This window comes from Triticum aestivum, chromosome 6B, assembly GCF_018294505.1.
Source record: "Triticum aestivum cultivar Chinese Spring chromosome 6B, IWGSC CS RefSeq v2.1, whole genome shotgun sequence".
NCBI lineage: Eukaryota > Viridiplantae > Streptophyta > Magnoliopsida > Poales > Poaceae > Triticum > Triticum aestivum.
Genome location: NC_057810.1, coordinates 388,558,976 through 388,583,243, shown reverse-complemented (window position 1 = coordinate 388,583,243; position 24,268 = coordinate 388,558,976). Strand labels below are relative to the sequence as shown.

The following is a 24,268-nucleotide window of genomic DNA, read 5'->3' as shown; positions in this document are numbered from 1 at the left end:
CCTCCTCTTGTGATCGTTTTCTTCCTGTAGCGAAACCTAGCCACCGTCACCAGGAGAGCCCTCCTTCCTGCACCGTCTTCCGGCAGCTCTCCTCCGCCGGTGACCTTTTGGTCGTCGGTGGTGAGGGGGGTCGCCGGATCCCGCACATGTTGATCGTTTTAGCTTTAGGTTTTAGGGCCCAAGAAGCTTAGGGTTTTGGATCGTTCGACGTCTTGGCTTCGGCGGCGACAACGACGATGCTGAATAAAGAAACTCTGAATTCTTCTCCGGCGAGGTGATCGTCTCTATTGTTGGTGAGGGATCTGGGATCCAGTCTGTTCAAGCGGGGATGTCGTGGCGGCGGCATCCTTGTAGTGGACATGTGTCCTCGGGCTCCGCGGTTGCGACGACGTCTGCTCCAATGTCGGCACAGACTTGTGAGGTAGTCGAGGAGCGGATGCAAATTATGGTCTGCATCAACGACATCTGGAAGACGGAGTGTGTGTTGGGTTCGTGGTTCGTGGATGGCAGGTATGGTTTCTCCTCGATGTCTTAGTCATGTGGGGGTGCGAGATCTGGAATTCGATGGTGTGTCTGGGGTGTTGTCCCAGTCTGATTCGTTCAACGGTAATGGTTTCGTCTTTGGTGAGCCACCTTGGAGGTTCGCAAAGCTGCATATCAGCGATGGAGCCGCGTTGAGCTTGAGTGAGAAGGTGAATCGTCATTTCTTTTCGGTGTCTGCTATGGTGGTGCGGGATGTTGGTGTCAAGCGCAAAGCCGTTTTACTGTCTTTTCAGTTTTGTCACGTCGATCTTTATGTGACTTGTACTTTAATCTTTATGATATAAATAAGACACATATTATTATGAAAAAAATTTGATATCTATTGAGCTCCGTGCCAGGATTGTGTAGTTGCATAAGTCGGGCCGCACCAACAGCGGAAACAAGGCAACTCGGGTCACCCACCGTTTCCTTCAATCGGAAGATAGCTATAGGGGAAAAGAAGCCGCCAGGGAGAAGAAACAGAACGGAGCGAGGAGCCATGGCCGCCAGGAATTTCTTAGTCCGATCCCCCAAGGAGGAGGAATCCAGCGCTGCCGTCCGAGGTACCCCAAAGACCCTCTCGCTCTTCCTCTCTCAGTTCCACCACCGGGCCACACCATCGCAGATCCATCGGGAAACCAAGGCGGAACGCGGTTGTTTGGTCCAACCGGATGGATAGATTCTTGTTCTTGCGCACCTACATGGGGTCGTGTCTGCCTGGATTCCCTGATGCGTGATTTCTGCTCTCAGTGTGGGAAGCGGAAGATGATTTCTGTCTTGGTTTCTCTGCTCGTGGCTGCCAGGATTGTGTAGTCGCATGCCTTCCTTCATCTAATGTCCCAACTCTCAGCACAATTCGCTTGTGTAGTTGATATACAGTGGCACGTAGACAATGCTGGTGATTTTGTGTTTTCTCCCTCTTATGTTTGTTTCTTGCGTTATCTTGTTGCAGAGGCTGTCTTGTTGGGAGGGAAGAACGCCGCCATTGCTGGTACTGTGGTCGCGGTTCCCACGGTGCGTATTTGTGTGCTGAATTCTTGTGTGCATACTTGCATATATTTGACTTCTGTCAAATTTAATTTTGTGCAGTTGGTTGCTTGCCGTGTCCTTCCTTGGGCTAAGCATAATCTGAACTACACCGCACAAGCACTCATCATATCGGCAGGTACTATGCTACTCAAAACTGTCTTTGTCGAGCTAGTGTAGTTTTGGCTGTAGTCTACTTTCATGCACTGGCAACATCATATAGACCTTATTTTGCATATAACAATATCATTGTCCCCTTATTCAGTTATGTGCATGGCCATATATCTTCTTATGCCACCTGGCCCTGTTTTCACAAACAATGCTAGTCTTCAATAATTTTCAATGCACCGGTTCTCTATGATTGACATACACTTTTCTTTGTTCATTTTTTTGACCAATCTCATGCACTTTGGCAGCTTCGGGATGCAGATTATGTGTTCCAGTTTATCATTTTACTGCTGTTTCCTGTTTGTGTGTTTATAATTATCTACTCTAGATTGGATTAACTTTACATATCCTGTTAGAGTGGCTCATCATGTTGATGTAAAACATAACTTTCACGTCCAGCAAAAAGCATTCTGCAATTCTTTCATGGTTGACTCTTTTACACACGCATATCTATATTTATACCAATATAAAAAGACCCAAGGGGCAGATCCAACTAATCTTGGCCATCAAATCAGGTCAATCCAACGATCTAGATTGCTTCAATGGTGAGCGCTCAACATTTTTAACATGCAACCAATATCATACCAAATATAAACATCAGCGCTAATCACATAATTGACGCGCAAATAATATCCTACCTAATATCCCCATGTAATAAATATATAGCCTAATATCAACGTGCATTGCTACACATTTACTTGTACTAACAAAAGGTGAGATATTGGATTTAACTCTTTAATTTGTGAAGTATTTACTTTTGTAAAGAAAATTCCGTTGGCTACTGTCATTATCTTGTGCTGACCAGTGAGGAGTAAGATGGTATGCATTTTCTAAGCATATCACCGAGAACCGGAGTCCCAAACCAAAGAACCATGACCAAAACCGAACATTTCGTTACCTGATTTGGTCATCACTTTTGGTGAACCAAAATTAGTTAGGCTTTGTTTTGATGTAGATATTCTGCCCCAGGAATTGAACTAGGTCGCAATACCAATTCAACCAAGGCAAGGTTTTTTTTAATGTACATGTATTGGGAGTTTGGAATCTTAGGAGAGCGATCGTCAATTGCACATTAGTGGTACTAGGCCTGGTCAAGCCCATTCTAAGCTTGTCATCTTCTCTGTCTCTCTCCCGTACACTATTCTCTCTCCTTGGTATAGAACGATGCAGCTGCCCTGATACGGGGCAAGCCGCTAGGGTGGCTCGATCTTCACGAATTGGAGGTCAATTTGAGAAGCAACACAAGAATCAAGGGCGAAAAATGGGAAACCAAGATGAAAATCATTCAAAGGACAAGATCCACTCCAATTACTCCTCAAAACGCAAGTCAATCTAAGAGGTGCATCTTAGATCCAAGAACAACAGAAGACACGAAGGTAAACAGGGATAGTTCTTCTCCAAATCTCTAGCAGAGTTGGAGGTCTTGAGAGATAGTTCTTCCAACTTCTAAGATGTTGAGGTTTTGAAATCCATAGGATTCTTCCCCAATGAGGAAGCCTTGATCCTACTAAGAGGATATAGATTGAGCAAAGCTCCCTCAAGTTTTACTCTATGCTTAGCTAACCCAAGAAAAAGGAGGTACACAATATATAGGTAATAGGGAAGAGAGAAGGGAGGGGTACAAGGAACATTTCCCATCATTTGCACGCCGACAAGACCAGGGCCACAGGGTACACTGTGGACACGGGGACCCGGGGGTTATGGAACCTGTGGACCTAGTATCTAGAAAGTTGGTCGGCAGGGGGTTGTGGACCTGGGGGTTTGGAGGCCAGGGACCCGAGGTATCCAGAGAATTTCTCCCGGTTGCCAGAGCCTCGGGGTGTCCAGAGGCTTTTCCAGTCTTGGATCTTTGGGCTCCAGCTTCTTCTCTTTGCTCCTCCTCATGGACTTTGCAATCCTTCCTCACTTCTCCGTGGTGGTCATCGTCATACCTAATCAAACACAAGGTTCCACTCTTGAGGTAGTAGCCATGCCTCATCCAAATGCGTAGGGAGCTCAAGTAGGAGTGAACCCACCTCGGCTTCAATGGCTTTTGCACGACATATATTGTCATTGGTCCACTTGGCCTTGGTCTTGAACCTTGATCTATCATTCCCAGCCATCCTCGGTGATACCATCAAATTCCCCTACCTAATCCCCTCAGCCGCTACAGCCATCGCCCCTAGAACTACCCCAAAAGCAACTCCTCTTCATCATCTTCGATTATTCCACTCAGAAGTCCAAAGAGACTGCACCGTAAGGCGTCAAGGCTGAGGTGCCTGAGGACCTATTTGTGGACGCCGTCGATTCTGGAGAGAGAGATCAAGGGCCGTGCATGTGCGGGTGCAGTTGCCGTCGTCAAGCACCTTGGATGCACCCTGTCGATGTAAGGAGGAACACCTGAGTATAGTAAGGAGGAACACTCGATTAAAGTCAAGGAGGAACACCCGAGTATAGTCAAGGAGGACGAATAAGGGCAAATAACCATGGGGTAGGCCAGGCCCATGACTTGAGTCTTCCTAGAAGATTTGGGTGGGTCACCATCTTATAGTACAAGAGAAGTCATCTACGCATCCAGAACTGGCTGACCACCCATTTGTAAATCAACCTGGACCATGATGTGCAAGACTCGAGACAAGATGCCGAGTCTGTCACAAATTGGAGGGAGACAACCTCACTTCCATCGCCGACAACAACGACTGTCGCATCAACAAGCCCCATCGTTCCCCGAGTCCTCCGGGCGCACCATACGTGGGGCGAAGATGTTTGGCTCCTGTATCCGTGCAGCAGTACCTTGTCAATGTATTAAGAATTGGGTCTTTAATACCCCAGACTTGTGCACATGCAGTAGTAGCCTTCCCGAGTCCCGACGACAAGGCTTGCCGGAGGATAACTAAAGCTAAAACTCAAGATCAGATTACAAGCATACAAAGGAGATCTCCGAGCCAGAGATTAGAAATACTGAAGATATGGCTCGAGGACCCGGCAGGATCCTTGCCGGGGAGAACCCGTCAAGATTCAAGCCCGGCAAGAATACCACCGCCTTGCCACTGCTCCACCTTGATCAGGTTGTCACTTGTCGATTAGGTGTCGTGTGGGCAGGTAGTTAGGTGAGCTTTGTCTGGGCACGTGGCTGCTCGCCTCTGAAGATACAACTTTAATAACACCCGTCCAAATGATGTGTCAAGGAAATAGAAGGTAGATGGGCGAACGACACAGGAGGAGAGACCAACCTTGCCGGGGAGCTCCATCCACAAGACACCTCACGGTGCATTTAATGCGTTTGTCCTAACCCGACAGAGTTGGGTATTTGGCACTGTAGCCACTATTTACAGTGTTTATTTACCATTTTGCTAGTGTGGTGACCCCTTAGTCTATAAAAGGAGGCCCATGGCTACCTTGACAAAGGTCGAAATCCTGTCCATTTGCACGCGTAGCGGCATTTTCTGAGCACCTTGCCGGACGTGCGCTCTTTGTAACTGGACATATACATATCCAATATACAAAGCAGGAGTAGGGTTTTACGCTTCACAGCAGCCCGAACCTGGGTAAACCTTGTGCATTTTTTGCTAATTCTGCTCTTTGTGCTTGTCGATCTCTCCAGTCGAACCGCAAAGGGATCGCCATGATCCCATAGATGGTCATACACACAACATCCATGGCGCGCCAGGTAGGAGGATCGCTTGTGCGAACCAGAATTAGCAGTTAGCGCGTCAGATTCTTCACCGTCTTCGTCGCCATGGCTCCCAAGAAGAAGGGCACCGCGATGGTCGGTCCGTCGACGTCCAAGCCACCAGTGCCTTCGCAGACAAGCGACGGCACAGGCGGCGGCGCGAGTGGCGGAGGTGGAGGCCAAGATCAACCTCCGCGGCGTTCTGGCGATCACAGCCAGGCGAGCGGCATCGTCCGCAACAGGAACAACGACACACACGCCACGAGGTCCAAGGACGGGGCCGTGCCGCCCGCGGGTGGTGCGGCGAACTCCAGGGAGAACAGGGCGCACTTCAAGACGCCCATGCCGCGGCCATCTCAGGCCGCGCGCGACGAACAACGCCACGATGTCGGTGGCTCTAAGCGTCCCCACGGCAAGGGCCCTGCGGATCTTCCTAAAGACACGCAAGGCCAACATGCATGCCAGCACACTGGCGACAACATGCCAATGTCCAGGTTCGAGACGGGCTGCTTCTAGATCAGTTGGAAGCAAGAACACCTCTCATTCCTCGCACCTTTCCATGCCGTCCACGCCAGAAGAAGCACTGGCTCGTGCTCAGTTACTTCTGAAGTTTCCTCTTGCCGCGGAGAAGATGGAGTGGAGAACCACCATCTAGAGTCTTGTTGGCTTCGCCATCAATGACAAACCGCAGTGGGCGGGACCTTCACAGCAGCAGCCCACCGCTCCGGTGCGTGCTGCCGGAGAGAGGACTGGAGGTGGAGCAGCCACGGTGCAATCCCCTCCATGACAGCAACAACCTTAGCGGCGGAGCTAGCGGGTCGATGCCCATGACGACGTGTCCATGGCGTCGTCCGATCCGCGAGTTCACCGCGACCAGCGCCAAGTTCTCCAAGAACGGCGCGGAGAAGATGCCCGTACTACCATCAAATGGCGACGGGAAGCGCGACGTCAATTTGATAGGCGTGCAGGGTCTGCTGTTGATGAGCCTGCACTGGGGAACAATGGCGGCCTACCTTACAAGGTCGGTTGTTCAACGTTCACCTGTGAGTTGCGGCAAGTCTAGTGGCCTAGTTCCTGGAACTTCAAGCCAGAGGTGGAGAAGTATGACGGCAAGACACACCCGCCAGAGTTCCTAAGCATTTACACCATTGCGGTGCAAGTTGCTGGGGCTCCGCAAAGTTCCAGGCCAAGAAACTGATCCGCAGTTGATACCGCAGAAAGAAGATGAGTCGCTCCACAAGTACATACAGAGATTCAGCCTTGTACAACGCAACATTCCCTATGTCCACCCCGCAACAACCATTGCCGCGTTCCGACAGAACGTGAGAAACTGCAAGATGCAGGAAGAGATGGCCATGAACAAGGTGGGGGACGTCGCTGAGCTCTATGCTCTGGCTGACAAGTGTGCATGGGCTGAGGAAGGAAGGAGACTTCCTGGGGAGGAGGTTGGCGCAGGGTCTGATTCAAAAGACAATGATGCTGCCACCGCCCCGAAGAAGAAGAACCGCAAGTGCAACAGGAATCGCAAGGATAAAGTTGTGCTCGCCGTAGAGGGATCCAGCAACAGTGGCCTCGCTAAGAAGGCTAAGGCTGAGAGCTCCGGCAAGGAGGTTGCCGGGTGCGCCTCGTGCCAAGTCTTGGCGGCTGCTGACCAGACCGGGGGCTCCGGCAAGCAGTATTGCAAGATCCACCGCACCAAGAGCCATGACCTTCAAGACTGCCGGCAAGTTGAGCAGCTTGCTGAGAAGTAGAAGGCTGAGTATGAGAAGAGAGATAAGGAGAAGGCTGACGGTGCAAGTGGGTCCGGCAAGAAACGTGGTGGCCGAGGAGGTCGCCGCGACAAGACCAAGCAACAGAGGGAGAAGCTTGCTAGAGGTCGAGACAAGAAAGAGGATGATGATGACGAGGACGAAGAGGATGAAGACGAGTCCAGTGAACTCCAGAAAGCCACAAAAGCAATGTGCATTGACGAAGGTGCATCTTTGCACTTCTCTCACTGCCAACTCAAGGAGTGGGCGCGTGAAGTCAATGTGGCAGAACCAGCAATTGATGCCCAGAAGGCATTGAGATGGTCCAACATGCCCATCATTTTTGACGTCGAGGATCACCCTGATTGCACAAGTATGGTCGGGTGCTTGCTGTTTTTCACCAACAATCCACAACCTCAAAGTGACAAAAATGTTGGTTGATGATGGGGTCGGTCTCAACTTGATTTCACATGATGTGATCAAGAAGCTACAGATTTCTAATGATGATCTGATGAAGAAGACTGGCACGTTCCAAGGGATCAATCCAGGAAGGAGCCAGCCAAAGGGCAAGATCACTCTGCCGGTGACATTTGGCAGCGAACTCAACTACAGGACAAAGATGATTGTCTTCGACGTCATCAAGATTCCATTGCCATGTAATGGGATCTTTGGCCGCCCGGCCCTGGCAAAATTCATGGCAGCATCCCACTATGCATACAACACGTTGAAGATGCTAGGGCCGATAGGCGTCATCACCATCCATTCTGACAAGAAGGATGCGCTGGTTTGCGCTGAACAACTTTACCGGTAAGCAGTTGCAACATCTCCCGCCAAGGCACTTGCTCCTGCCGACCAAGCTCCCCTAGGGAAGAAGAGGAAGAAGACCGACAAGACTACCGACTCCGGCAAGCGTGCCTCTTCGGAGTGCTGCGCTCCCGTCGAAGAAGAACAAGGCTGCTCCACCAAAGACCAAGAAGGTGCCCGCAAGGAGGACGACACGGGGGGGGGGGAGGGGGACTTTCACCATAAGTTTCACCCTTGACGACAAATAGGAAAGCACGCTCGTTGTCTTCCTGCGGGCGAATGTCGATGTGTTTGCATGGCAACCATCTGACATCCCCGATGTTCCCAAGGAGGTAACTGAGCACCACCTTGCCGTCTGCCCTCACGCGCGGCCCGTCAAGCAGAAGGTGCGGAAGCAAGCTTTGGAACGGGAACGGTTTATTGCCAAAGAAATAAAGAAGTTGGAAGCGGCAAGTTTGGTCAGAGGTGTACTCCATCCTACGTGGTTGGCCAATTCAGTTGTTGTGCGCAAGGCGAATGGCAAGTGGCGTCTTTGCATTGACTAAACAGATGCCAATAAAGCTTGTTGGAAAGACCCATTTCCCTTGCCGCGCATCGACCAAATTGTTGACACCATTGCTGAATGTGACTTGCTGTCGTTTCTTGATGCCTACTCCGGGTATCACCAGATTTTCATGTCAAAAGAAGATGAAGAGAAGACCGCATTTATTACTCCATGTGGCATGTACTGCTTCATACATATGCCTTTCAGATTGAAAAGTAAAGTACTGGTTCAATATTTGCAAGAGCAGTCCAGATTGGTTTTTAACATCAGCTGCACAGAAATGTGGAAGCATATATGGATGATATAGTGGTCAAAACTAAGGACAAGACAACACTAATACAGGATTTAGGAGATGTTTGTTAATCTGCGCAAGATCAATCTGAAGCTCAACCCCGAGAAGTGTGTGTTTGCTGTTCCATCCGGCAAGCTTCTCGGGTTATTTGTTTCTCAGCGTGGAATTACAGCCAATCCCGACAAGATCAAAGCGATTGAGTAGATTGAAGCATCGAAGCGCGTCAAGGATGTGCGTCGCCTTCCCGGCTACATTGCTGTACTAAGCAGGTTCATCTCCAAGTCTGTTGAGCGCGCCCTGCCATTTTTCAAAATCGTGAAAAAGGCAGGTCCAATGAAATGGACTTCAGAAGCGGAGGCAGTGCTTTAAGACTTGAAGAAGTACCTCTCTTGTGCGCCAACACTGGTTGCACCAAGACCGCAAGAACCGTTGCTGTTATACTTGGCGGCAACGAATCAAGTGGCCAGTGCTTCACTGGTGGCGGAGAGGGAAGCTGAAGGCGAAGAAGTAGCAGATGTAGGCCCGTCAAGCGACAAGCCAGAATCTTCTCCAGCAAGTCTTGTTGCCGACAAGTCAAGTGCAGAGCAAGCAGATGGATCAGAACAACAAGTTGTGCAGAAGAAGTTGGTGAAGTGCCCAGTCTATTTTGTCAGTTCCCTTCTCCAGGGGGCTAGATCAAGATACTCTGGCGTGCAAAAATTGCTTTTTGGTCTTCTTGTGGCCTCAAGGAAGCTGCGCCACTACTTTCAAGCACACCAAATCACCGTCGTCACTTGCTTTCGGATGCAAAGGATTTTAAGAATTCCAGATGCAACAGGCAGGATTGTTGAGTGGGCGTTGGAATTGTCAAAGCTTTGTTCTCAAGTTTGAAAGCACTTCAACAACTCAGGGCAGAGCCTTGGCGGAGTTTATTGCAGAGTGGACGCCAACGCCAGACGAAGAAATTTCAGAAACATCTCTCCCCGGCAAGGAAACAAATCAAGATTGGATTATGTACTTTGATGGGGCCTTCTCGCTGCAAGGCGCCGGCGCTGGAGTGCTGCTTGTCGCACCCACCGGAGAGCTCCTCAAGTATGTGATTCAGATGCACTTCCTCAGGGAGAAGGCGACAAACAACACTGCTGAGTATGAAGGACTGCTTGCCGGTCTCAGGATCGCGACAGACCTTGAAATCAGAAAGTTGATTATCAGAGGCGACTCGCGGTTGGTTGTGAAGAAAGTCAACAAAGATTATCAGAGTCCACTGATGGAAGCATATGTTAATGAAGTGAGAAAATTGGAAGAGCACTTTGACGGATTGCAAACAGAGCACATTCCTTGTGTAGAGAACAACATTGCAGATGATCTATCAAAGCGTGCCGCACTGAAGCTACCTGTGGAACCAGGAACTTTTATGCTCCACTTGACTCAGCCGTCCGTAACACCATCAGTTGGGCAGAACAAAAGAAGAAAGTTGAATTCCAGCAAGTACTTTCCTGCTGAGCTCCCAGAAGCTGTCGGCAAGGAGGTTGCCGGAGACAATGACAAGGTTACCGGTGAGCAGCAGGCTCCGACAAGGAACCAAGTTCTTGCCGTCGATACAAGCGCTCCTGCAGCAGAAGAAATGCATTTAGTCCTTGCCGTCGAACCGCAAGCTCCGGCATGGGCACAACAGATTGTCGAATTCCTTTAGATAGGATAACTTCCCGAAGATCAAGAAGAAGCTAAAAGAGTAGCCCTTCAGTCTAGTATGTATCAGTTTCTCGGCAACGACCTATACAGAAAGAGACAAAATGGGATGAAATTGAAGTGTATTTATCGGGAAGATGGACAAAAGCTATTGGCGGAGATACATGGGGAATATATGGCTCACACATAGGATCAAGGGCCCTTGTTGGCAAAGCTTTCTTTTGGCCCACTGCTCTCCAGGATGCAACTGAGCTAGTAACCAAGTGTGAAGCATGCCAATTTCATTCAAAGCAATCATATCAGCCAACCCAAGCTCTTCAAACGATCCCTCTCTCCTGGCCCTTCTTGGTCTGGGGGCTTGATAGACTGGGCCCCTTCCCACGCGCTGTCGGGGCTTTGAGTACTTGTATGGTGCAATCGACAAGTTCACAAAGTGGTCAGAGGTGGAGCCGGTGAGGAAGGTGACAACACAGTCAGCCGTGAAGTTTTTCAGAGGACTAGTTTTTCGTTTTGGAGTGCCCAACAGGGTTATCACTGACAACAACACACAGTTCACGAGCCGCACCTTCATGTAGTACCTTGACAACCTTGGCAGCAAGATATGTTTTGCATCAGTTGCTCACCCAAGGAGCAATGGCCAGGCGGAAAGAGCAAATGCTGAAGTGCTGTGTGGGCTCAAGACGAGAACTTTCGACAAGCTGCAGAAGTGTGGAAGACGCTGGATTGATGAGTTGCCGGCGTTCTTTGGTCAATTAGGACGACACCAAATCGAGCCACTGCCAGACACCTTTCTCCCTAGTCTATGGGCCAGAAGCAGTGCTCCCCACGAAATTGTACAGGTCACCTCGAGTGCTCACTTATGGTGAGCTTGAGCAAGAGCAGCTGCGCCAAGATGATGCCACGCTCATTGAGGAAGATCGTCTCCAGGCTGCTGTACGTGCTACACGTTACGAACAAGCTTTGCGCCTCTATCACAACCGCAAGGTTAACGCCCGGAGCCTTGAGGAAGTCGACCTTGTTCTTCGGCGAGTTCAGTTCACCAAGAATTCAAACAAGTTGACGCCGAAGTGGGAAGGCCCTTACCGGGTGGTACGAGTCACTAGGCCTGGTGCAGTCCGCCTAGAGACCGAAGATGGCACTCTAGTGCATAACTCATGGAATATTGAGCATCTTCGCAAGTTCTACCCGTAAGACGCGGGTTGCCGGGCCACCCGGCAACCACCTTTTGTACAAGTTTGCTGGCGAAGCATGTAAACCTTTGTACAAAGCCAGGCGCAGACCCTGTGCATAGTGAAATAAAGCTAAGTGGTCCACAACTCTTGTCAATTCACATGTTTAATTATATGTGTTTCTCTGTGATGTTGTGATATGCTTGCCTTGCATGGATAATTAACGAACCGTCAAGGTTCCATATCGTTATTTTCTCTTCTTTCTTTTTCTCAAAAGGACAGAAGGTTCCCTCACGTGCATGTTTGCCGGGGGGAGTGATAGTATGGACACCAACAAGTGATGTTCAACTTATTATTCCACGACAAGCAGTACACCAAAGAGAGAAGCTAAGTTGAAAAACTTTCAAACAATTTTCTTTATTATAGAGCTAGCTTTCTTGAATGTTTTTGGCTTTTGTATGGAAAACCTGCACCCGAGGGAACCTTGTCGCGATTAGCTGCGCTCTTATTTTGTTTCGAGTCCGCTCAACAATCTAAGCAGCTGCACTGAGACCGCCAAGAGACCTTGCCGGCGACGACATTTCCAGCAAGCTGCTAAGGATCTGTTCCTCAAGCGCTCGCGGCAAGTGCGCACCGACAAGTTTCCAGAAAGCGTAGGGAACATACCATGCAAAAACGGAATCGAACAAGGGGAAACAACACATATTCATCAAACACAGATAATTTATATTACATCAGATAACTTGCTGCAGTTCTAACTTAAGATAAATATTGTCTTTTACATGGACTGTTGGTGGCAAGACAAGGCGAGGCGTGGCAACTAGTCCCTACGCTGGCCTTCAACCCTCTTCACTTGGCTTACCTTGTCAACGATGGGCTGGATGGCTTCTTCAATGGCCTTGGTGTCAGCATCCTCCGGCAGGCTTGCGAGAACATTGGAGAAGTCAGTGCCAGGATTCCAGTAACCAACCTTGACGTGCACCTTTCGGAGAAGGGTTTGACAGAGTTTACGGTCTCATATGCTTGAGGGCGTCAACAACACATTCGAAGAACAGGGTCAACCTGGCGCTGGTGCTCACATTCTCGTTGGCGGAGTACTTGAAGTTCTGAAGACACATGCTGGCTAGCTGTGTAGTAAGCTTCTCAGCTGCACTGACAAGCCGCTCGGTCCAGAGTGTCACACTCTTTTCATAGTCATTATATGTGGCGGCGGCGCTGATGAGCAAGTCCTTCTCTTTTTGAAGATCCTTGAGCAAGCTCTTCTCGCGAGCTTTGCTCTTCTCCAAGTTCTTCTCGTGTCTCGCCACAGTCAGCTGCAAGTCTTTTATGGAGTTGTTGGCGGCAGTGAGGTCTTTGTCCTTGCTGGATATGGTGGCCTCCATCTCCGCCAGATCATGGAGTATTTTCTCCCTTTCTTCCTGAAAGGTTGAGATTTGCTTGCTGAAGTCCTCAAGGTTTGCCTGCTGCTTCTTCACCTTCTCCACCAACTCACTCTTGGCGTCCTCTGCGGCTTTGGCAGCATCGATGGCCTCCTTGAGCTTGCTGGCGTGGTCCACAGACTGGGCTGCAAGTTCTTCTTTATACTTCAGCTCCAGCTCCTGCTTCGCCGCACAACAAGATTTTCAATCTCTTCATCCTTGGCGCGGAGCTTGGCAGCCACTGCTTCCTCGCGAGCGGCAAGGTCTTCCTCATGAGAGTTGAGCTCAGCCCTGCGCTCGTTCAGCTTGCCTTCTTTTGCTGACATTCTCTGCGCAGCCTCCTTTTGTGCTTTCTCAGCATCAGATTTCTCCAGCAAAAACTTTTCCCATTCTTTAGCCAGTTGCTCTCGTTGGGCACTCAGCTCTTGGAGAGATTCAGCATACTCAGTTTGCGCCTCTTCAACGTGCTTAAGGAACCCTATTTCCGCTGCTCCTACAATTGCCGCCCTCGAGTCCAGACTGTCAGACCGGTTGCGGAAAAGTGCTTGAAGTTGTTGGAAATTGCTGTTCATCGCTTGGAGGAGCTCTTCTTTTGACTTGCTACCGCCTATAAGTGGTTGGTCAACGATCCTCAGTCCAGCAGCAACAATAACATTTTCAAAATCCTCTCCTTCAATTGGCGCTCCAGTGTTGGCCGTTCCCGGGATGCAGACGTATAAGTTGTCGCCAACCTTGAGAAGCTTGCTTGCTGGGGGCTCTTTAGATGTGGAGGGATCATCCCTGACAACTGCTTTGCCGGCAACTGATGCCTTCGCGTCTGGGTCAGCGCCAAGCGTTCCTGTGGCAGGAATGCCGTCAGTGCCCCTGTGGATTCGTTGCCGGCTCCCCCATCAACTCTCTTGGTGGTCTCGTCGGCGGCAATCCTGTCAGCCTCTGCAACAGCGTCCTTGACTATCCCCTCAACATCAACATCAACATTCATGTCGGTTGGAGGTGGATCTAAGATGAAGGAGAAAGGCAAATTAGATTCAAAGCCAAGTTCAAGAAAACAAAAACAATGAAAGAAAAATGAATGCTCAAAAGCAAGTGGATTATCTGTGTGAGTCTGTTGAGGGGTAACTTCTTCCCTTCCGACAACATCGATTGCCGTTGCATGGCTGCCGACATCCTTGCTTGCCGGCTTCTCGACGCTGGAGGCCCTTGCCGAAGAGTCATCTTCAAGTAGTGTGGTTGAGGAGGACGGCACATCAAGGGTGACTTCAGGCTGGCCTTCTTGGCACCGCTCTTCTCCTACAAGCTCGCTGATGTCAGCAGTGAAGATCTCCACGCCCAAGGCTTGCAAGCGGGAAATGAGTGATGGACTCACATTGGGGGCTGGACTGGGGACTCGAGGACTGGGCTCGGGAATGATGACGATGGTCTCTGGACCTGCCATGGTACTTGTCGGGGGCTCGTCGGCCGTCGAGGTCTTCGCCCTCTTCGTCCGCCTTTGCGCCAAGGTTTCCGCGTCTGCAGAAATCAAGTCAAGACAAGTCAGATCAACAAGTCAAGAATTAAAGGGGATGACAAGAATCCTTACTCTGCTTCGCCCTTCGCTGAAAACAAAAACGTCAAAATCGACATCTGCTCCGGTGGTTGTGCTAGGGGTGGGAGTTCTTGTGCATTTGGCAGCAGCAGCAGATCGAGATGATCTTGCGGCTCCGGTTGCTGGCGGGTTGCATTCGACGATCTTGACGCTCCAGCTGTTGACATGGCGGTCTGTCTTGTGCGCCGCGCAGGTTGCTATTGAGCTCCTTGCCGCTGCGAAGTCTTGCTGGCTGGTCCCTTGTCAACAGTTTTACCACTTGAAGATGATGGACGTGCTGGGTCATTAGAAGTAGCGGAGGATGCGTTGCTTCCTTGGCGGAACAAGGGGCTCTTCGTGTTCCTGCTCTTCGGTTGTCCCCTTGCCAGTGGAACTCCTGGCAACTTCATCGCCCTGCTCACAGGCAACCACATCTTCGCCAGCAAGATCTTCTTCAGGCATCCATACTTCTTCTTCGCCAGTTTCGGTCGCTAAATGACCAAAGACACCGGCCGCCGCAGCAAGCTGAGCTTTCTCTGCTCTGCTCGCAATATAGGCGACCTCCTTGCCGGGGGTGTCGCGGATGAGATCTATTTCTTCTCTGAGAACTCTCTCCAAAAGGGTATCAAAGAATTCCTGCACGCCTTCTTTGGGCGGCTTCGCCCAGTTTCCAACAACTCCATGTGCATTGCACTATGGCATCATCGCAATGATTGCGGTCAAGGCCGAGTTGTTGCACAAGGGGACGACGCTTGCCGGCAATTTGGTCTGCCGTCTGACCTAAACAACGCGTGGCATAGAGCATTGCTGCAGGACCGTCAAATTGGTGTCAATCCGGGGTGCAGCCTCATGACATCCGCAACATTCTTGTATTACCAAGCTGGTTGTTTCCTGTTTTGCAGAGGGGCGATTCGGCGGCGAAGGAAGTTTGCACCAACTGCTTCAATGGTGAGCTTGGCAAAACTGAGATGGTGGATCTTGGTGATGGCAATCACGAGCTTCTGGTCATCCTTGTCATGGCCGCTCCAATCTATGCCGCGATCTGGTTTGGTCTGCCGGGGCAAACAAAAATGGGGGAAATCATCGTCCTTGATCCAGCACCACTCGCCCCGCCATTCTTCCCATTTCTTATGTCCTGCTCCTTCAAGATATATATCCTTGGTCCCAGGCCTAGGAATCCAAGAGATGGAGCCAGAAAGGGCATCTCCAAATTCGATATGGGGAATGAAATAGTGGCGGAAGAGTGGAGTGTTTGGAATCACCCCAGCAAAATTTTCGCAAAGATGTGCAAAAACCAACATGCAAGTGATTGCATTTGGTGTGAAATCAAGCAGATGGAAGCCATATGTATGCATGATGTCGTTGAAGAAATCAGAAAAAGGGAGACAGAGCCCACAATAGAAATAGGCAACAAAGAAGCGATATTTGATTGTGTTGCTCTTGGTGGAGCCAGGAAGAACATGCGGGGCAGAGTGAGCTCTCATCTCTCCCCCACATGTAGGCGTACCGTTCAACAAGATCACTCTTGTCCAGAACTAGGTCAAAGACGATGTGCTGCTTCCGCGCTTCTGCCAAGGCCTTCGCGTCTGTGCTGAGGATCTTCTCCACCTTGTCCTTGCTCGCTTTCAGCGCCATGGCGGTTCTGGAAGTAAGGATTGAGGAGTGGGAGTGTGGAGCGGTGGATGGATGCAGAGTGCTTTGTTCTGAGGGCGTAAGGAAGAAGTCGATGGCAACTGCTAGATTGGAAAGAGGGAAGGTAAATGAGGAGCACCCCTGCGGATTCCTTTTTACAAGGAAGAAGCGGGGCTGGCTCTTTACGATCCGACGTGGATGTGCTTTTGCAGGCGCATTACCGCAGCAGCCGTTTTCATCCACCTCTCCCATGTTCTGCATTTAATGCGCGTGGTGGGAGGCGCAGTAAAAGAGAAGATTATGATAGATTGTAGCAGTTATTCTCTGCACGCGTGCCTGTGCATTGTTTGGGCCTAGCCCAACGACGCCTCGCATGCGTGTGTGGCCCAGCCCCGGGGCTCCTGTCGGTGTATTAAGAATTGGGTTTTCAATACCCCAGACTTATGCACAGGCAGTAGTAGCCTTCCCGATGGCAAGGCTTGCCGGAGGATAACTAAAGCTAAAACTCAAGATCAGATTACAAGCATACAAAGGAGATCTCCGAGCTAGAGGTCAGAAATACTGAAGATACGGCTCGAGGACCCGGCAAGATCCTTGCCTGGGAGAACCCGGCAAGAATCCCACTACCTTGCCACCGCTCCACCTCATCGATCAGGTTGTCACTTGTCGATTAGGTGTCGAGTGGGTAGGTAGTTAGGTGAGCTTTGTCTGGGCACGTGGCAGCTCGCCTCTGAAGATACAACTTTAATGACACCCGTCCAAATGATATGTCAAGGCAATAGAAGGTAGATGGGTGAACGGCACAGAAGGAGAGACCAACCTTGCCGGGGAGCTCCATCCACAAGACACCTCATGGTGCATTTAATGCGTTTGTTCTAACCCATCAGAGTTAGGTATTTGGCACTATAGCCACTATCTACAATGTTTATTTATCATTTTGCCACTGTGGTGACCCCTTGGTCTATAAAAGGAGGCCCATGGCTACCTTGACAAAGGTCGAAACCCTGTCCGTTTGCACGGGTAGCAGCATTTCCTGAGCACCTTGCCGGACGTGCGCTCCTTGTAACTGGATATACACATCCAATATACAAAGTAGGAGTAGGGTTCTACGCTTCACAGCGGCCCGAACCTGGGTAAACTTTGTGCGTTTCTGCTAATTCTTCTCTTTGTGCTCGAACCAAAAGGGATCACCATGATCCCATTGATGGTCGTATGCACGACATACCACGACCACATTTTCGAGTCAACGACATCGACAAGTGCACAGGTGAGGCGCTGCCGTATATCTGATTGGTTGATTATCACATGGTGTGCGTGCGTGCCCTCTGGCGGCAACGCCTACGTCGTGATCCGACACCTGTCCTTGAACTTGGGTAGACTCGGCTCTAGCCTGGCTCACCATTATGCCTTAGGACAACATCAAGGACTGGATAGTCCTCAAGACCTTCTTCGTCAACAACTTCCAAGGTACCTACAACAAGCGTAGGAATTATTAGACCTAACTGATCCTCAGGAGTTACATCCAAGCTTATCCAAGGTGAAGAACTCCTCGAGGAAGGCCTCAAGAGCAAGGAACTCAATCACAAGATGGCATGTAAGGCTCCCCGGACAACTCGTGAGCTCTTCGACATCGCCAACAGCTACGCTACCGGTGAAGAAGTTGTCCGGAACAAGATGAATTACGGCAAGGGCAAGAGCAAGGACCAATTCGAGTCCACGAAGGCCAAGGGCAGCCGGGTCGTCTAGGAGTAACAACCGTAAGCGCGGGAGTGGACAAAGTGAGATCTTGTCGTGGTCACTGACCGCTCCTCAACGTCGTCCTTGGCGCAGCAGTGCCACTTTTAGTGAGATGATGGACAGGACATGCCACTTCCACGCGTCACTGCAATCTCTTGAGGAATCTATCTGCGGGGTCCCTTGGAAGACAGGGAGATCCCCAATAAACTCCAAGTAGCCAGAGCTACTGGTTCAAATAGAGTAGCATTACAACGGAAAGCAAATAAACTCTAATGAGGCCCATCTATGCCATAGGCGAACCATGTCGAGTGGAGACTCACGACGCCACACTACTCTTACTCATCGGGATCTCTTGCAAGGTGCTTTCCGAGTCCAAGGCACGGTACCCACAGATATACAAGATCATCTATAGGGTGTTCATGGCATCTCGCAAGATGGTCCACTACTTTCAACCGCATCCAATCCAATGATCAGCTGCGTCCTGATTATTGAGGTCTCAACAACCGGGACGCCGCTGGGCAGATTGCCAAGTGGGCGATGGAGCTTGGCATTCTCCCTCGTCTACACCCCACACACGACTAGCAAGTCCCAAGCTTATCCTTAGGCTTTGGAGCGAGGGTTGCAAGGAGTGGCTCATCCTTTGCTGCAGCCACAATGAACTCTGATGCTGCTGCTGTCCTATGGAGGAGCAGTGCAGGAAACAAAGGTGTTGCTGGTGGCTTGGGAAGAGGAGTGGTCGTTGCTACTGGGGAGGGAGCAATCTACTGATGCTCCACTACCCCAACCGGAGAGAACTCTGCTACCACTGTTGTTGTGTGTGTTGCTGCCCTTCCGATTGGTGGCATGGCTGCCTCTGGAGGGCACTCCATCTCTACTGCTGGAGGTTCCTCCGCTGCTGTTGTAGGTCGCACTCATCGGCTTGTATTAGGTGCCGATTTTGCTGCTTTCGTAGGGGTAGGCGTAGGCGTGGTCCTCTAGATCAGAGGAGGAACTGCAGCAGTTGTGCTTGTCCTTGTTGAAGGTCTGACTAGGGCTGCCCTTCTCCAGGCATGCAATGACAACCTGTTGGCTGCTGCTTGCTCCTTGGGTTCTTCAATATCTGCCTCAAATTCCTTCTTCAGCACAGAGCTTCTTGTCTAGGAGCTTGACAATCTATGGAAGGGAGGCCTTGGAGGTCGGTGGTGGGATGCGCCGAGGACCAGTATGTCTGATACCAAGTCGTCACGTGCTAGGATTGATACTGGTCCTAAGACCGATGAACATGACACAGTGGGGCTCCGAGGTGCGAAGGTTGGCCAACCATAGTGTCGGGGATGATAGAGAGAGAAGGTTGGGGGCGGGGATTAGATCTTTACTATTTCAGTTTCATCTATTCCATAATCCTTGTGTGGCACATGGTGTCCCTTTAGGGAAGACTCGATTGATGCCTAAGAATGGAATTTCGAGTTCCCTAACAGAGACGATATCTTTATCTTTCTAGCTGAACCAGTCACCTCCCTAACAAAAAGATATCCTTACTAATCTCACACTTAATAATATTAAAGGCAGGATTGATTTGTCCTGTTTTTCCATACGTCATTGCAATTGCCCCTAGAGCTGCCAAAATTTACCCCAATGCCACCAGCAAGTGAAAAATAAGGTCCGAGTCTTCTTAGTTCGTCTCGCCCGAACGCCCCACGCCACTGCACTGAGAAACCGTGCGTCACGACTCCCTGTCATTCTCGTGTCGTGACTCCCCGTCGTTCTCGCGTGGCGAGGGTAGCCGCCTGACGCTCCTAGCCTTAGGAAATTGCAAGTTCCTATTGAAGCTTGGCTTCCCCACTGCCGCCAGCCTTATGCCTCCCCGTTGTTCTCGTGTTACGAGGGCGCACCCGCTCGACGCTCGCGCCTCTTTTTTCGTCCGTCGTCAGGCAGTACTCCGAGCTGAGACAGACTCTTCCTCTCCGCCTTCGCTGACACATGACCCCTATTCTTTCTTCCTTGTCTGCTTGCCCCATGCAGGAAGTCCGCGGCTGCGTCCCGCATCAAGGTGTCGCAGTTCTCGGTGTTGTCGTCGATGGCCAGCAGCAGCGCGCGAGACTCGTTGTTCGTCGACCGCAGGCTAAGGGTGCAAAGCGGGCGGTGAGCTCGAGACCTGCTGTGCCCGTCACTGCCGCCGCCGACGCACTGTGTCCGGCTGGCCACCAAGGTGTCCCCCAACCTATCCCGATATGCGTCATGGTCCTGAGCACATCAAACGTCAAATGTGATCAAACATCAAACATGAGCGGCTGGCCCAGCCTCGCCATGGAGCACGTGAGCTTGGCAGGCGGAGATGTAGCCTTTGTTGTCGTGGTCGAAGGCACAAAAGACCTTGAGCAGCTGCACCTATAGTCAACGAGGAGCGGCATGTGGGCCATCAGCAGGGCGTGCGCCAGCTTGTAAAACTTGACGGTCCCGCTGCCTGCCGCGCCAATGGGCAGCTCCAGTGCGTGAGACTCTTTGCCTGATGACCGTAGGCCGAGAGTGGCCAGCTCCAGACTGGTGCACGAAAGACAGGATCGGGGTCCCACAACGGTGACCCATAGAAAGAATACACAATGACGTAGGTGTCATCATCGGCGTGGAGGAGGAAGGAGGTGGCGAGCAGCATGTACGTGCTGGCGTAAAGCAGAGGCGTTGCTCTGCCGAGGCCAGGAGAAGGTTGCGGAGGAAGGCAGCCGCCATTCTCTGAGTGGTAATCGATCAACGCGAACATTAGCACGACCTGGACCTGATTGCATTTTTAGTTCTCGGTACGTTAAATTGGCATCGTATCTACATATATTATTCTCTTCTCTGCGTTCACATAATCAAATCAATGCAATCATCTTTATTCTTTTCATCCAATTTTTTCCAAACGGTAACGACATTTGCCTCGACAGATGTCCTGGTGAAAAGGACTTAGTCGCGAGGCCAACGCATCTAACTGGTAGCTTGAGAGGGGTTGAACGGGACGAGGGACGCGAGGTTTTACCTAGGTTCGGCCCCTCACGGTGGAGGTAAAAGCTTACATCCTGCTTCATTGATATTCATGATGACGATGCTCACGATTACAAGGGTGCTCTTTCGCTACCTCTATCTCGAGAGCTATTGACTTGTCTGCCTCAACTTGTCCCTCTTGGGGTGCTCCGCCCCTCCTTATATAAGTTGAAGGGGCGGGTTACATAACTAGTCCTAGTAGGATTATGATTACTCTATTACAAGTGGAGTCCTATTTTTGCTTCCTTTGTAAGGGAATATTCCTTATGCCTTTTCCTCTAAAGCGGGCCTACCATAACATGAGCCGGCCTACTGGGCCTTGGGCCTTGTCATCCATCTGACCCGCCGTCGGGGTCATTAGTGAGTCGCCAGACCAGTGAGTCGCCAACCTTCAGGCGGGTTACCGGTGAAGCGCCAAGTCTTGGCCGGGTCATATATCCGGCCGGGTCATACCTCGGGGTATATCCCCGACAGACTGAAAAGATAGATATGTTACTGGAACTTCCGACCGAGAAAACACACATTGGCCAATGGACATATCTGTATGGAGAGAGAGATTAGCAGGTTAAAAGCAGGATCTTAGGCGTGACCACATCAACAATTTCCATGTAAGCCTAAATATTAAGAAATGCATTGACTCTGCGTAGGGCAACCTGATGGTGCAAGAGCAAATCTCGCTGGAAGGCAAATCAATGAACGTTTGTGCTCGAGAACTCTTGTAGGTTCTTTTATCTCTGCCACACCTGCCGAGACCAATTCTTGTGCCTTGCACGCAGTATATTCTTTTAGTACGATGGTGCCGAGTTACCTTTTATCCCTTTGCATCGCACGGGCATATTTGCTACTCCCTTTGTTTTTAAATATAAGCCTTTTTAGATATTCCAACAAGTTACCACATATGGAGCAAAGTGAGTGAATCTACACTCGAAAATATGTCTACATACATCCTTACGTTGTAGTCCATTTGAAATGTCTAAAAAGACTTATATTTAGGAACGGAGGAAGTAGTTATCCCTGATGGACTAAGAGATGAGATCCACGCCTCTGACACCACTGAAGAACCACACTGATCGTTCAGTCTAACCGAATGCCCAGCCTATTGCTGCAGTCTGGACCAGATCCAGTGCAATTTTTTCCTACTTAGAATTGACCGTAGATGCAACATTTTTCGTTGTCTGTTTAGAGGTTAATAATTTACACAAGGGCCACCGCTTAAATCTTAATTCAACTAGTGAGTTCGTGAACAATATCTGGTACTGGATTTTCGCTTCTACTAATTATTCCTTCGTTTAAGGTGCAAATTAATCATTGCAAACTCCACATGTTTTGCTAGATTTATGCGATTATGTCTGTTTATTCGCACTGAATGATTTGGCTATCCCGATGAGATTAGTATCAAGTTGCTGGCAGGGCTTCACACAATAGAAGTTGCTATCGTACTTCAGATCGATCATAGCCATTTGTTCAAGGATCATGCCTATTGCTTCATCTGTAGCTCAGAAAGATGATCATTCTTGTTTGCCATGCTCACGCAACACAAAATTGGGAGTTTACTATAACAATATCCTTGTTTTTATTGGACAGCCTGTATCGCTGGCTTCTTCATCACCGTAGATAAAACCATCCTACGAAACGCAAGACAGAACACCATTGGGAGGATTGACAAGTCGACTTGATCCAGGACTGTACAGAACCGAGGCTGATGCGAATCGCGTCAAACTCCCCTCTGTTCCATCTATGGATGGTGATGCACGACCGTACGGCGATTTTCAGTTTCAGGCTTATTTTGTACCTAACCTTGCAATGTAAAGACTAAAGAGAGTTGCTGCCTGCTAGGGCAGTGGACCCCGTTTGCTCCCAATTGGAAGTGGAATAAAAGACGGGATGCTAAGTTAAAACTGTTGTTGTGCTGTCAGTCTACTTCAGTTCTGTTTAGTTAAAACTAATAACTGAACCGAAATTTCATATCCAAAATAATTTGGTTCTTGATCTGCCAAAGAAGGGATAGGTCAACAATTTTGGAAGACCAAGTTGACCGTTCGCTCGATATCTGGAGTGGCCGACCATATTCAAAAATAGTTTGTCTCTCTAATCCATATTAGGAAAAAACACTAAAACATACTCTTGCCCGAAAATCCCGAAAATCCAACTCGGTGCCCAGGCTCATCTGCTCTCAGGAAAAAAAAATCAAAACAAATGCTAGAAAAATTAAAAAAAAAATCCATTTTTTTGTCCGGTAGGTAATTTGATGTCCGCTTCAAATCTCAGCCCATTTGGACATCTTAGCAGCTCTTGGCAAAAAAAAGAAAATAAATCGGGTCAAAACAATATGAACAGTGATTTTTTTTACATACCCCGATTTTGTCTTTTCTGCCGAGAGTTACTCAAATGTCCAAATGAGATGAAGTTTTCAGCGGACCTCACACATCAAATTATCTACCACACAAAAAAAACTGATTTTTTTTGAATTTTTCTAGTATTTGTTTTGATTTTTTTTTGTCAACACGGGTGTGGCTGAGCCTGGAGCAGAAACGCCCCACTCACTCTTGTCTCCCTAATCCATATTAAAAAAAGCACTAATACATACTCCCTCCATTACTAAATATAAGTCTTTTAAGAGATTCCAATAAAAATTACATACGAAGGAAAATGAGTGAATCCACACTAAATACGTTTATATACATCAGTACGTAGTTTATATTGAAATATTTTAAAAAATTTATATTTAGGAACATAAGGAGTATTAGGAAAAATATCATGTGAACATATGATGTCACCGTGCTAGTTGGGCTCGCATGGAGCGAGCTAGCCCACCCTCGTTCGAGTCTGGAGTGGTGGTGCTTAGAGACTTTTTCTATAAAAACTAAGACAATGCCTCGCAGTGGTGGAGCCAGCGAGCTAAAGGAGCCGGGGCAAAGTCTTTACACAGCGTTGTTGTCCCGCATTTGCCCAAGTAATTAGTAATGCTAATCATGGTTTCTTATGATTTCTTTGTATTGTTTAGTAAAGAATGGCTGGAGCAGCCCGACAGCTGCCCCAGGTCGCCGGGAGCTAGCTCCACCATTGATGCCTCGAGCACATTACAACGTATTATTTTTACTAAATGATCCCTGGAGGGTTTTGTGTCACCCACTGAACCCCCAAAACACTTATTCCGTTGCCTGACCCCCCCCCCCCCCCCCCGGCCTAGCTGATAGGCGTGTCACTTGTACGTCGCAACACCGACCAAAGGCACCTTTGACCACTCACGGTCCACGATCGTCGATCATGCCGCTAGCGTGACGCCGACATGACGCGCCCAATGAAACGGCGTGTTTACTATCA

The 24,268-nt window shown here is 49.6% G+C and overlaps 1 protein-coding gene across 1 annotated transcript; it reads left to right on the top strand.

Annotated features, from left to right (window-relative positions):
• Nucleotides 1-884: 884 nt before the first annotated feature.
• On the top strand, nucleotides 885-22,859 carry LOC123137232 (early nodulin-93). The gene is made up of 4 exons (XM_044556883.1): nucleotides 885-1,085; nucleotides 1,475-1,536; nucleotides 1,612-1,687; nucleotides 22,529-22,859. The coding sequence occupies exons 1-4, from the start codon at nucleotides 1,022-1,024 to the stop codon at nucleotides 22,618-22,620; spliced, it is 294 nt and encodes a 97-aa protein (XP_044412818.1). The 5' UTR covers nucleotides 885-1,021; the 3' UTR covers nucleotides 22,621-22,859.
• Nucleotides 22,860-24,268: the final 1,409 nt, after the last annotated feature.

Excerpts from the sequence above, each read along its gene's own strand:
- LOC123137232 (XM_044556883.1), top strand. The coding sequence starts at position 1,022 with ATGGCCGCCAGGAATTTCTTAGTCCGATCCCCCAAGGAGGAGGAATCC. Across the intron at positions 1,086-1,474 it reads ATCCAGCGCTGCCGTCCGAG|AGGCTGTCTTGTTGGGAGGG; the intron begins GTACCCCAAAGA and ends ATCTTGTTGCAG. Across the intron at positions 1,537-1,611 it reads CTGTGGTCGCGGTTCCCACG|TTGGTTGCTTGCCGTGTCCT; the intron begins GTGCGTATTTGT and ends AATTTTGTGCAG.